Genomic DNA, 14114 nt, shown 5'->3' on the forward strand with positions numbered 1-14114 from the left:
ACAACACCCCTCGTCCCCCTGACAGCCTGAGAACAATAGTGCTGTTGTTGTTTTTTTTTGAGTACTACATCCTATCCAGAACAGCTGACAGTTTTTAAAATGGGCAACTACTTGCCCTTAGAATTTAAGGCAGTTTACAGAACAACATTCAAATAGAAAACTTAGCCCCAAGACAGAAAAATCACACTGTCCATTTCTGTGATCTAAGTAACCACTTTACAGAAACATCACTGCAGGCTGTCATAGCCTGTATAATTAAAACTCACTTTAGCATGTAGAGTGTCTTAATCAAAATGTTTTGAAAATTTCCAGATCCTTGGGAGGCACAGGGGGAATTTTTTTCCATTCATTTTCTGGGTAGGTTTCAAAATTTGAGGTATCCCCATCATGAGACAGCTTCGGTACTATTGGTGGCTGAAACAGAGAATTGACCCATTTAGAAGAGTAACAGTGGACAGATCTCCATTGTATATTCTTGCAAGTGCAGACAATCCAACACAGGACTTCTATATTATTTCTATCCTGACCATTATTTACACCTTGATAATAGATTTTCTGGGTATCAGTCTGCTGTTTATGAGAGCATAGTGTGCATAAACTGATCGATACATTAAACACAAATTTCCTGCTTAAAGTAAAAACCAGAATCAAGTTTATTACATAGAAACATAGAAAATAGGTGCAGGAGTAGGCCATTCGGCCCTTCGAGCCTGCACTGCCATTTATTATGATCATGGCTGATCATCCAACTCAGAACCCCGCCCCAGCCTTCCCTCCATACCCCCTGACCCCCGTAGCCACAAGGGCCATATCTAACTCCCTCTTAAACACAGCCAATGAACTGGCCTCAACTGTTTCCTGTGGCAGAGAATTCCACAGATTCACCACTCTCTGTGTGAAGAAGTTTTTCCTAATCTCAGTCCTAAAAGACTTCCCCTCTATCCTCAAACTGTGGCCCCTCGTTCTGGACTTCCCCAACATCGGGAACACTCTTCCTGCATCTAGCCTGTCCAATTCCTTTAGGATTTTATACGTTTCAATCAGATCCCCCCTCAATCTTCTAATTTCCAACGAGTACAAGCCCAGTTCATTCAGTCTTTCTTCATATGAAAGTCCTGCCATCCCAGGAATCAATCTGGTGAACCTTCTTTGTACTCCCTCTATGGCAAGAATGTCTTTCCTCAGATTAGGGGACCAAAACTGCACACAATACTCCAGGTGTGGTCTCACCAAGGCCTTGTACAACTGCAGTAGTACCTCCCTGCTCCTGTACTCGAATCCTCTCGCTATAAATGCCAGCATACCATTCGCCTTTTTCACCGCCTGCTGTACCTGCATGCCCACTTTCAATGACTGGTGTATAATGACACCCAGGTTTCGTTGCACCTCCCCTTTTCCTAATCGGCCAACATTCAGATAATAATCTGTTTTCCTATTTTTGCCACCAAAGTGGATAACTTCACATTTATCCACATTAAATTGCATCTGTCATGAATTTGCCCACTCACCCAATCTATCCAAGTCACCCTGCATCCTCTTAGCATCCTCCTCACAGCTAACACTGCCACCCAGCTTCGTGTCATCCGCAAACTTGGAGATGCTGCATTTAATTCCCTCATCCAAGTCATTAATATATATTGTAAACAACTGGGGTCCCAGCACTGAGCCTTGCGGTACCCCACTAGTCACCGCCTGCCATTCTGAAAAGGTCGCGTTTATTCCCACTCTCTGCTTCCTGTCTGCTAACCAATTCTCCACCCACACCAATACCTTACCCCCAATACCGTGTGCTTTAAGTTTGCACACTAATCTCCTGTGTGGGACCTTGTCAAAAGCCTTTTGAAAATCCAAATATACCACATCCACTGGTTCTCCCCTATCCACTCATCTGACATCGGTCGTTAAATTTGCTGTTTTGCTTTAGCAGGACAGTACAATACATAAAATATACAAGCTAGTTAGAAATATAAAATATAAGTAGTGCAAAAAAAGAGCAAAATAGGGGTTGTGGACTGTTCAGAAATCTGATCGCAGAAGGGAAGAACCTGTCACTAACACAATAAATTCCACAAACAAGTCAGTGATTAAAAAAAAATGGATTCTGAATTGCATCAGCAATTTCCTCTGGCTGCTCGTTCTATAGATCTGCCACCTTTATGTACAAAAACAATTGCCCATCAGGTCCCCTTTAAATTTTGTTTTAAAAAGGAGAGAACTTGCAGTTTTAGCCTACCCTACAAGTTGAATCACCCACCCGCCCTGCTCCCAAAAAAATGTCATGTTTATTATATTTGTTCTTGGAATATATTTCAATCCTTTGCCAATACTATTAAAAACAGTGACATGAGAACGAATAGCCATATGTAACTCAGACTTAACCTCCTCAAATCCAATCCTTATAATTGATTTACTTTCCACCAGGAAGTATTAAAGCACTATGTAATAATCCACTTGGATCACAATCTGACCAAATGCAGAAATGTTTCAAAACAGTTTACAAAGCAATTTTCATGAAATAAGTGGCCCCAAGTGATTCAAAAATTTAAGGGAGCAGCCAAGGATTTATGTATGTTTAGCGACTCTAAGTTTTAAGAGAATGCAGGGAAGAAGAAAATAATTAAAAATCTGCTTTACTACTAGAAAACACTGAACTAGTTTATGACATCATAGATGCTAGAGAACAAGCATTCCACCTGAAACAATGCCCCATCACATCTTGTGTTTAAAGTGGGCAAGTTGGCATTACAGGGACGGTCGGATAATCTAGGCCCGCTCTGGGAGGTTAGCTGCTGATGTGGTCACTTCAGCGCTGAGTGAAAGATCCAGATTAAATGCTTGTTTCCATACAACAAATGATCAACTGGTCAGGCAAATTAAATATGCATTTTTAAAATCTACAGTTAATGATTAATAATATCTTACAGGAAATTAACTTCTGAACAATACTTTTTATATACCTTCATGTTCTTAGATAAATAACAGCACCATTAGGATCATTAACAATTTAAAATGATAAAAGACTTCTGACTTTTTAGTTAATATGCTTCAATTGACCTGCAATTTAACAACTAAAAAAAAAATCAATCCAGGTAACAAAACAACCTCAAGACTAACAAGAGACTGCAGATGCTGGAATGTGGAGCAACAAGCTTTCTGTTGGAAGAACTCAGCAGGCCAAGCAGAACCTGTGGGAGGTGAGGAATCACTGACATTTTCGGTTGAAACCCTTTGCTCTGACAGATGAAACCCTAGATTTATTCGAAGTTTAAAAAGTAAATGTATTATCAAAGTAAGTATATGTCACCATATACTTGCTTGAAATTCATCACCTTAAAATCCAGTTACTCATTATGAAGAATTCTTATTTGGTTTAGAAGTCAGTAACGTGGACATCAGGTTTCTCACAGGTTGGTGACACTTGTTCAAAAGGAGACCATTGCGGGCATTCAGACTCAATCTGACAGCCCAGTCAGTGGCAGAAGCAGGCCACAGCGACGAGGTTTCTCACAGGTTGGCCACTCTTGTTTAAAAGTATGGAAGGGACAAACAGGGCGACCAACGTTGGGAGTAGGCCAGTGGTGAGAGTAGGACTGTCAGGCTTTGGCTTAAAAGAGGCACTGGTTCTGAATAAGCGTATGTGAATGTTCCCCCTTTTTTTCCCTCTTACTGTACCTAGTGTAGTAAATGGCAGTTATGTGTTCTTCATGATGGATGTTGGAGTCTCAGAGTATCCCAGGGAACTACATCTGCATGAAGCGCATCAGGCTGCAGCTCCGTGAAGACCGTGTTAGGGATCTAGAGCAGCAGCTGGATGACCTTCGGCTTGTACAGCAGACTGAAGAGATAATTGATCAGAGTTACAGGGAAGTAGTTACCCCAAAGTTGCAGAAGGCAAGTAGCTGGGTGACTGCCAGGAGAAATGTAATGTGAATAGGCAGTCAGTGCAAAGCAGCCCTGTGTCAATTTCTCTCAATAATAAGTATACCATTCTGGATACTGTTGTGGGGGATGAGCTCCCAGGAGGCATGCCACAGAGACCGGGTTACTGACACAGAACATGCATCTGTGGTGCAGAAGGGAAAGAGGGAGAATAGGGGAGTGGTAGTGATAGGAGGACTCAATAGTCAGGGAATCAAACAGCGGATTCCGTGGACATGAATGAGACAACCTTGCCTTACAGGTGCCAGGGTCAGGGATGTCTCAGATGGCGTCCACAACATTTTGGAGAGGGAGGGATCAGCCAGATGACTTGCTACATATTGGTACCAATGACATAGGAAGGAAAAGCAAAGAGGTCCTGAAAAGAGAATTGAGAGAGCTAGGTAGAAAGCTTAGAAGCAGAACCTCCTGGGTCATAATTTCTGGATTGCGGCCTGTGCAACATGCCAATGAGGGTAGAAGCAGGATGATTTAGCAAATTAATGCATGGCTGAGAAGCTGGTGCAGGGGGCAGGGCTTCAATTTCTTGGATCATTGGGATATCTTCTGGAGAAGATATGACCTGTTCAAAAATGATGGGTTGCACCTGAACTCAAGGGGAACGAAAATTCTTGCAGGCAGGGTTTAAACTAATTTGGTGGGGGGGGGGGGAAGAGTTGGGAACTAGAGTGAAGAGATTCAGGATAGGATCGATAGTTAAAAAAAAGTGCAAAGATAACGTGCAGTCAGACTGTCAGGAAGGGCAGGCAGATGATAGGATAAAATTGCAGCCAGCAGGATGAGTTTCAGTGTATTAGGGATCCAGAGTCAAAAAGGATAGCAAATGCAGCACTCAAAGTGTTATATCTCAATGTTCAGAGTATAAGAAATAAGCTGGATGATTTTGTTGCACTTTTACAGATTGTCAGGTATGATGTAGCCATCACTGAATTGTGGCTGAAGGATGGTTGTAGTTGGGAGCTGAATATTCAAGGTTACATGTTGTATTGTTGGAATAGGAAGGTTGGTGGAGGGGATGGTAAGCTCTGCTGGTAAACAATGGCATCAAATCAGTAGAAAGATGTGACAAAAGATCAGAAGAATGTTGAATCCTTGTGGGTTGAGTTAAGAAACTGCAAGGGTAAGCGGACTCTGATGACAGTTATATACAGGCCTCCCAACAGTAGTTGGGATGTGGACTACAGATTACAATAAGAAATAGAAAAGGCATGTCAAAAGAGCAATGTCATGATAGTCATGGGAGATCTCGACATGCAGGTCAATTGGGAAAATCAGGTTGGAAATTGATTTCAAGACAGTGAGTTTGTTGAATGTCTATGAGATGGCTATTTAGAGCAGTCTGTCGTTCAGCCTACTAGGTGATCAGCTAAAGTGGATTGGGTGTCATGTAATGAACTGGAGGTGATTAGGGAACTTAAGGTAAAAGAACCCTGAGGAGGCAGTGATCATAATATGATTGAGTTCAACTTGAAATTTGAAAGGGAGAAAGTAAAGTCTGACATAGCAGTATTTCAGTGGAGTAAAGGAAATTACAGTGGTACAAGACAGGAGATGGTCAAAGTAAATTGGAAGGAGATGCTGGCAGGGATTACAGCAGAGCATCAAATGGCATGAGTTTCTAGGGAAAAAAAAAACGAGGAAGGTGCAGCATAGATTTATTCCAAAAACAAAGAAATACTCAAAAAGCAAAATAGTACAACCATGGCTGACAAGGGAAGTCAAAGCTAATGTTAAAACGAAAGAGACATACAACAAAGCAAAAATTAGTAGGAAGACAGAGGATTGGGACACTTGTAAAACCCTACAGAGAGCAACTGAGAGAATCATTAGGAGGGAAAAGATGAAATATGAAATCAAGCTAGCAAACAATATCAAAGTAGATAGTAAAAGCTTTTCAAGTATGAAAAAAAATACAAGATGAGAGTGGATGTAGGACCACTAGAAAGTGAAGCCGGAGAAATAATAACAGGGACAAGGAGATGGCAGATGAACTAAATGAGTACTTTGCATCAGGCTTCACTGTGGAAGACACTAGCAGTGTGCTGGATGCTGAAGGATATGAGGGAAGAGAAGTATGTGCAGTTACTATTACAAGGAAGAAGTTGCTCAAAAAGCTGAAAGACCCAAGGCTACTACACAAGTCACCCGGACCAGATGAACCACTGCCTAGAGTTCTGAAAGAGGTAGCAGTAGAGATTGTGGAGGTATTGGTAATAACCTTTCAAAAAACATTGGACTCTGGAATGGTGCCAGAGGACTGGAAAATTGCAAATGTCACTCCACTCTTTAAAAAAAAGGGAGGAAGGCAGCGGAAAGGAAATTATAGACCAGTTAGCCTGACCTCAGTGGTTGGGAAGATGTTGAAGTCAATTGTTAAGGATGAGATTATGGAGTATTTAGCGACACCGTACAAAGTCGGCAAGGATTCCTTCAGGGAAAATCTTGCCTGATGAACCTTCTGGAATTCTTTGAAGAGTTACAAGTAGGAATGGTAAAGGGGATGCAATGCATGTTGTATATTTGGACTTTCAGAAGGCCTTTGACAAGGTGCCACACGAGGCTGCTTACCAAATTAAAAGCCCATGGTATTACAGGAAAGTTACTGGCATGGTTAGAGCAGTGGCTGATTGGTAGGAGACAGTGAGTGGGAATAAAAGGATCCTTTTCTGGTTGGCTGCTAGTGACTAGTGGTATTCCACAGGGGTTGGTGTTGGGACCGCTTCTTTTTATGCAGTACATCAACAATTTAGATGATAGAATAGATGGCTTTATTGTTAAGTTTGCAGACGATATGAAGATTGGTGGAGACAAGTAGTGTTGAGGAAATAGGTAGGCTACAGATTAGGAGAATGGGCAAGAAAGTGGTAAATGAAATACGATGTTGGAAATGCATGGTCATACACTTTGGTAGTACAAATAAACGTGCGGACTATTTTCTAAATGGGAGAAAATCCAAAACTCTGAAATGCAAAGAGACTTGGGAGCCCTTGTGCAGAACACCCTAAGGGTTAACTTGCAGGTAGAGTCAGTGGTGAGGAAGGCAAATGCAATGTTAGCATTCATTTCATGAGGTCTAGAATACAAGAGCAAGGGTGTTATGCTGAGGTTTTATAAGGCACTGGTGAAGTCTCACCTTGGGTATTGTGAACAGTTTTGCGCTCTTCCTCTAAGAAAAGATATGCTGGCATTGGAAAGGGTTCAGAGGAGGTTCACGAGGACGATTCTGGGAATGAACGAGGAACGTTTGATGGCTCTGGCTCTGTACTCGCTGGAATTTAGAAGGATGGGGGGGGTGATCTCATTGAATCTTCTCAATGTTGAAAGGCCTAGACAAGAGTAGATGTGGAAATGATGTTTCCCATGGTGGGGTGTTTAGTTCAAGGAGGTACAGCCTCAGGACAGAGGGATAGAGATAGAGATATTTATTTACCCAGAGGGTGATGAATTTGTGATCACAGGCAGCTTTGGAGGCCAGGTTGATAGGTGTATTTAAGGCAGAGCTTGATCAATTCTTATTTGGACAACACATCAAAGGTTATGGGGAGAAGGCTGGGGAGTGGGGCTGAGGAAGGGAAAAAAGGGATCAGCCATGATTGAATGGCAGAGCAGACTCGATGGGTCAAATGGCCTAATTCTGCTCCTATGTCTTATGGTCATCACTTTCAAGGCTTTTACCCATCTCTAACACTTTTACTGACCAGATCTAAAAAAGAATAATTGTAAGATAGCTAATTAAATATGACATAGAGCTTAACTACTCAACCATAATTAGTACACAACAAATTTACTTTTTATTTATTGAGATACGGTGTGTAAAAGTCCTTCTATCGCTTCGAGCCACACAACCCAACAATCCCCAATTTAACTCTAGCCTAAGCAATTTACGAAGACTAATTAACCTATCAACTGGTATGTCTTTGGATTGTGGGAGGAAACTGGAGCACCCATAGGAAGCCATATGGTTACGCGGAGAACATACTGTGAAGCTTTATGCTACGCTACCATGCTGATGATATAGCTTAATTTATGCTAGTTTGAAAAATACAAAAATACACAAACATCATTTTGCTTTAGGAATATTGCATGACAACTCACCTTTAGTTTTCGTAGAGGCACTGCTTCCCAGTCTACATATTTGAACCATCTGTGTCGCTTAACATCATCTGCTCCATTCTGAAAATGAATGGAAAGTTGTTTTAGAATTCAAATTTCTTATGGTTTACAGTTAGTAATGCATGGACAGGTTTCACTGAGTGAGAAAGAGCATAGTAATGCTGCAGGCTTGGCTGGTCCACTGCAATGTACGGTGGATAAATTCCAGAATCATAATTTTGTAACTTTCCTACTGAAGAATAAGCTTGATGAACAACTTGATTAGTTAAGGCACTGAAGAGTGATATAACTGTTTCTGTGATAAGGGAAACAAAAGCTTAAATATTATTTCCAGACTTTCTACTAGAACAAGGCTACAAATGTTAAATTTATGATTCTTGCTAACACAAAGCATAAACAAATAGTTGGAATGATTCAGTGAGAAGTACGATTGAAATCGGAGTGTTAGAATCATTAACAATTAATGAGAAGATAGCAGCAGCCCTCATATGGTACAGAAATTGTATCAAATGGAATGAACAGATGTCTTTATTCAAACCCATCTGGATAAAGTGCCTGGAATGCCTACGACATTGCTAAAAAAGCAGCAAATCAGGCTTAGAATGGATGAGAATTCATGTCTCTGGGGTAGTAAATTTGAAGCAGAGCATGAACAATAGGGACTTGTATTTTAACATACAACAGAACTGACAAAAGTTAATGGGGCTTAGTAATAAGACTTTTGAAGCAGAATCAGATTTACTATCATTGGCATGGGACATGAAATTTGTGGTTTTATGGCAGTAGTACAGTACAAAGACAGAAAATTATAAATTCCAAAAGTAAATATCTCATAAATGATCAGTGCATTTATTACCAACCAATGAAATGAACGGTACATTGGTGTTAAATAAATGCAGCATAATTCTACCACACATGAATAATTCCTTGATTTAGTCTCCTAGTGCACACCAAAGTCTCTTACTCTGCATTACACAAGAGTTTTGAAGTAGCAAACAGAAAACTCAGCTATGAATAATAGATGATATGAACATAGATCAGTACAGGACAGACCATTTGGCCCACTATGTTGTGACAACCTTTTAACCTACTTCAAGATCAATCTGACGTTTCTTTCCCACATAGCCCTCCATTTTGCTTTCAACTACTTAAAGCACTAAATAACACAAGACATTGGAGCTGCATTAGGCCATTCGGCCCATTGACTGCTCCATTGTGACTGATTTATTATCCCTCTCAACACCATTCTTTTGCCTTCACCCCATAGCTTTTGATGCCCTGCCTAATCAAGAACCTATCAAGCTCCACTTTAAATATACACAAATGAGTTCCACAAATAGCTTCACATATGAAATAAAAACTACAATTTATCCAAATCATTGGTCAGTACACTTTTGGAGTGGAGTTCTTTCATCACAAGTCTTTTTAAAAAAAAATAACAATATGAAGTGCAAAGTTGGAAAGATACCACTTTCAACTTGCCCTGCAGAGATCAACAAGTGCAGATAAAAGCACAGCAAACCCTACATTAATGAATTAAAATTATCAGTGAATATGAACTATCCTAAAGTCAAATTATTGTCACATTTAAGTTGATTTGATCCTACACCTTGTATTCTGAGTGACTATCCAATTAAACCAGATTTACCAGATTCACTCTCACAATCAAAGCTCACACCAAGGACTGAACAAACAAAGCTTATTTTCTGACAGTACACTCTCCACCTTCCCCCGCCACCCTCCCACTCCCAATATTGCTTGTTTTAACCCATCTGCTGCTGAATCTCTCACCATACCACTGGTTCATGGGCAAGTCCAGAAGTCAGACATTCATGTTCACTATAATCCACACTGCGACTGCTGACATATCCTTTTCCCAAAGCAACACACAAAATTGATGGAGGAACCCAGCAGATCAGGCAGCATCTATGGAAATTGATACATAGTCGACATTTCTGATTGAGACCCTTTTTCAGGACTGGAAAGGAAGGGGGAAGAGGCCAGAATAAAAAAGTGGGAGGGGAAGAAGGAGGGCTAGAAGCTGATAGATGAAGTCATATGGGTAGGAAAGATAAAGGGATGGAGAAGGAGGAATCTGATAGGAGAAGAAAGAAGAGTGGACCATAGGATAAACGGAGAAGGGGACCCAGGGAGAGGTGATAGGCAGGTCAAGATATAGTCTAAGGAGCTGGTGGTAGACCTGAGGAGAGCTAAGGTACCGGAGACCCCTGTTTCCATCCAAGGAGTCAGTGTGGACATGGGGGAGGATTACAAATACCTGGGGATACGAATTGACAATAAACTGGACTGGTCAAAGAACACTGAGGCTGTCTACAAGAAGGCTGAGCCGTCTCTATTTCCTGAGGAGACTGAGGTCCTTCAACATCTGTCGGACAATGCTGAGGATGTTCTATGAGTCTGTGGTGGCCAGTGCTATCATGTTTGCTGTTGTGTGCTGGGGCAGCAGGCTGAGGGTGGCAGACACCAACAAAATCAACAAACTCATTCGCAAGGCCAGTGATGTTGTGGGGATGGAATTGGACTCTCTCACGGTGGTGTCTGAAAAGAAGATGCTGTCTAAGTTGCATGCCATCTTGGTCAATGTCTCCCATCCACTACATAATGTACTGGGTGGGCACAGGAGTACATTCAGCCAGAGACTCATTCCACTGAGATGCAACACAGAGCGTCATAGGAAGTCATTCCTGCCTGTGGCCATCAAACTTTACAACTCCTCCCTTGGAGGGTCAGACACCCTGAGCCAATAGGCTGGTCCTGGACTTATTTCATAATTTACTGGCATAATTTACATATTACTATTTAACTATTTATGGTTCTATTACTATTTATTATTTATGGAGCAACTGTAATGAAAAACATTTCCCCCCGGGATTAATAAAGTATGACTATGACTAAGTCGAGTCACTTTTTATTGTCATTTCAACCATAACTGCTGGTACAGAATGTAGTAAAAATGAGACAACGTTTTCCAGGATCATGGTGCTACATGAAACAATACAAAAACTACACCGAACTACGCAAGAAAAAACACAAAAACTACACTAGACTACAGTCCTATCCAGGACTGCATAAAGTGCACAAAACAGTGCAGGCACAACAATAAATAATAATAAATAATAAACAAGACAGTAGGCACAGTAGAAGACAGTAGGTTGGTGTCAGTCCAGGCTCTGGGTATTGAGGAGTCTGATGGCTTGGGGGAAGAAACTGCTACATAGTCTGGTCGTGAGAGCCCGAATGCTTCGGTGCCTTTTTCCAGATGGCAGGAGGGAGAAGAGTTTATAATGAGGGGTGCGTGGGGTCCTTCATAATGCTGTTTGCTTTGCGGATACAGCGTGTGGTGTAAATGTCTGTGATGGCAGGAAGAGAGACCCCGATGATCTTCTCAGCTGACCTCACTATCCGCTGCAAGGTCTTGCGATCCGAGGTGGTGCAATTTCCGAACCAGGACGTGATGCAGCTGCTCAGGACGCTCTCAATACAACCTCTGTAGAATGTGGTGAGGATGGGGGTGGGCGATGGACTTTTCTCAGCCTTCGCAGAAAGTAGAGACGCTGCTGGGCTTTCTTTACTATGGAGCTGGTGCTGAGGGACCAGGTGAGATCCTCTGCCAGGTGAACACCAAGAAATTTGGTGCTCTTAACGATCTCTACGGAGGAATCGTCAATGTTCAGCGGAGAGGTAAGGAGCCAGGATGAGGAATAGAAGAGGGGAGGGGGAGGGAGATTTTCATTTCTTTTGAGCTACACATTCAAGTCATCAAATAATGTCACAAACCCTGTAAGAGAAGATGGAAGACAATACTTGCAATTGCCTTAATGATCATTCACAACTTTGGTGTTGTATCTGATCCTTAGATAAATATGAGGCCACATATCTACATTATCATTAAAGTTGTTTAATCCAGTTCCCATAATGACTGACCTGGTTCCTGCTTCAGTTTTTATTTCTCTCATCTCCAGACTTAAATTTCATTGCATTCATACCCAGCCACCTTATTTGGCTTTGTGTACCTGAGGTCATTTATTCAAAATTTTCACTCAAGTCTCATTCAGATATTGGCCCAAAATTAAATTCTTCTGATTTACGCAAATGTGTGTTGGGCAACACCTAAAGTTTAAACAATTACCCTAATTTTCAAAGCTCTTTGCGACCTCGCCCTTGTAATAGAAACATAGAAAACCTACAGTACAATACAGGCCCTTCGGTCCACAAAGATGTGCCAAACATGTCCTTACCTTCGAAATTACTAGGGTTACCCATAGCCCTCTATTTTTCCAAGCTCCCTGTACCTATCCAAAAGTCTCTTAAAAGACCCTATCATATCCGCCTCCACCACCGTCGCCGGCAGCCCATTCCACGCATTCACCACTCTGTGTAAAAAAACTCACCCCTGACATTTCCTCTGTACCTCATTCCAAGCACCTTAAAACTCTGCCCTCTCGTGTTAGCCATTTCAACCCTGGGAAAAAGCCTCTGGCTATCTACACGATTAATGCCTCTCATCTTCTTACACACCTCTCATCCTCTGTCACTCCAAGGAGAAATGGTAGAGTTCACTCAACCTATTCACAAAAGGCATGCTCCCCAATCCAGGCAACATCCTTCCAAATCTCCTCTGCACCTATGGTTTCCACATCTTTCCTGTAGTGAGGCGACCAGAACTGAGCACAGTACTCCAAGTGGGGTCTGAACAGGGTCATATATAGCTGCAACATTACCTCTCGGCTCCTAAATTCAATTCCACGATTGATGAAGGTCAATGCACCATATGCCTTCTTAACCAGTCAACCTGTGCAGCAGCTTTGAGTGTCCTATGGACTTTGACCCCAAGATCCCCGATTCTCCACACTGCCAAGAGTCTTACCATTAATACTATATTCTGCCATCATATTTGACCTACAAAATCAACCACTTCACACTTATCTGGGTTGAACTCCATCTGCCACTTCTCCGCCCAGTTTTGCATCCTATCAATGTCCTGCTATAACCTCTGACAGCCCTCCACAACACCCCCAAGCTTTGTGTCATCAGCAAATTTACTAACCCATCCCTCCACTTCCTCATTCAAGTCATTTATAAAAAATCACAAAGAGTAGGGTCCCAGAACAGATCCCTGAGGTTTACCACCAGTCACTGACCTCCATGCAGAATATGACTGATCTACAATCACTCTTTGACTCCTGTGGGCAAGCCAGTTCTGGATCCACAAAGCAATGTCCCCTTGGATCCCATGCCTCCTCACTTTCTCAATAAGCCCTGCATGGGGTACCTTGTCAAATGCCTTGCTGAAATCCATACACACTACATCTACTGCTCTACCTTTATCAATGTGTTTAGTCACATCCTCAAAAAATTCAATCAGGCTGGTAAGGCACAACCTGCCTTTTACAACGCCATGCTGACTATTCCTAATCATATTATGCCTCTCCAAATGTTCATAAATCCTCCCTCTCAGGATCTTCTCCATCAACTTACCAACCACTGAAGTAAGACTCACTGGTCTATAATTTCCTGGGCTATCTCTACTCCCTTTCTTGAATAAGGGAACAACAGCAGCAACCCCCCAATCCTCTGGAACCTCTCCCATCCCCATTGATGATGCAAAGATCATCGCCAGAGGCTCAGTAATCTCCTCCCTCACTTTCCACAGTAGCCTCGGGGACATCTCGTTCAGTCCTGGTGACTTATCCAACTTGATGCTTTCCAAAAGCTCCAGCACATCCTCTTTCTTAGTATCTACATGTTCAAGCTTTTCAGTCCACTGTAAGTTATCCTTACAATCGCCAAAATCTTTTTCTGTAGTGAATACTGAAGCAAAGTATTCATTAAGTACCAATATTATCTCCTCTGGTTCCATACACTTATGTCACACTTGATTGATCCTATTCTCTCATGTCTTATCCTCTTGCTCTTCACATACTTGTAGAATGCCTTGGGGTTCTTCTTAATCCTGTCCGCCAAGGCCTTCTCATGGCCTCTTCTGGCTCTCATTTCATTCTTCAGCTCCATCCTGCTAGCCTTATAATCTTCTAGATCTC

The 14114-nt window shown here is 41.9% G+C and overlaps 1 protein-coding gene across 2 annotated transcripts in view; it reads right to left on the reverse strand.

Annotated features, from left to right (window-relative positions):
- The window catches only part of prkx (protein kinase X-linked), a 146398-nt gene that overhangs the window by 5846 nt on the left and 126438 nt on the right, over positions 1-14114 (reverse strand). For both annotated transcript variants that reach the window (XM_063054611.1, XM_063054610.1), the window contains 2 exons: positions 8035-8112; positions 267-414 (listed from right to left, as the gene is read on the reverse strand). In XM_063054611.1, the coding sequence (XP_062910681.1) occupies positions 289-414; positions 8035-8112 (204 nt within the window). In that variant the 3' untranslated portion in view covers positions 267-288. The remainder of the gene's footprint in view (positions 1-266; positions 415-8034; positions 8113-14114) is intronic.

The sequence above is a fragment of the Mobula hypostoma genome, chromosome 7 (genome assembly GCF_963921235.1).
Source record: "Mobula hypostoma chromosome 7, sMobHyp1.1, whole genome shotgun sequence".
Lineage (NCBI taxonomy): Eukaryota > Metazoa > Chordata > Chondrichthyes > Myliobatiformes > Myliobatidae > Mobula > Mobula hypostoma.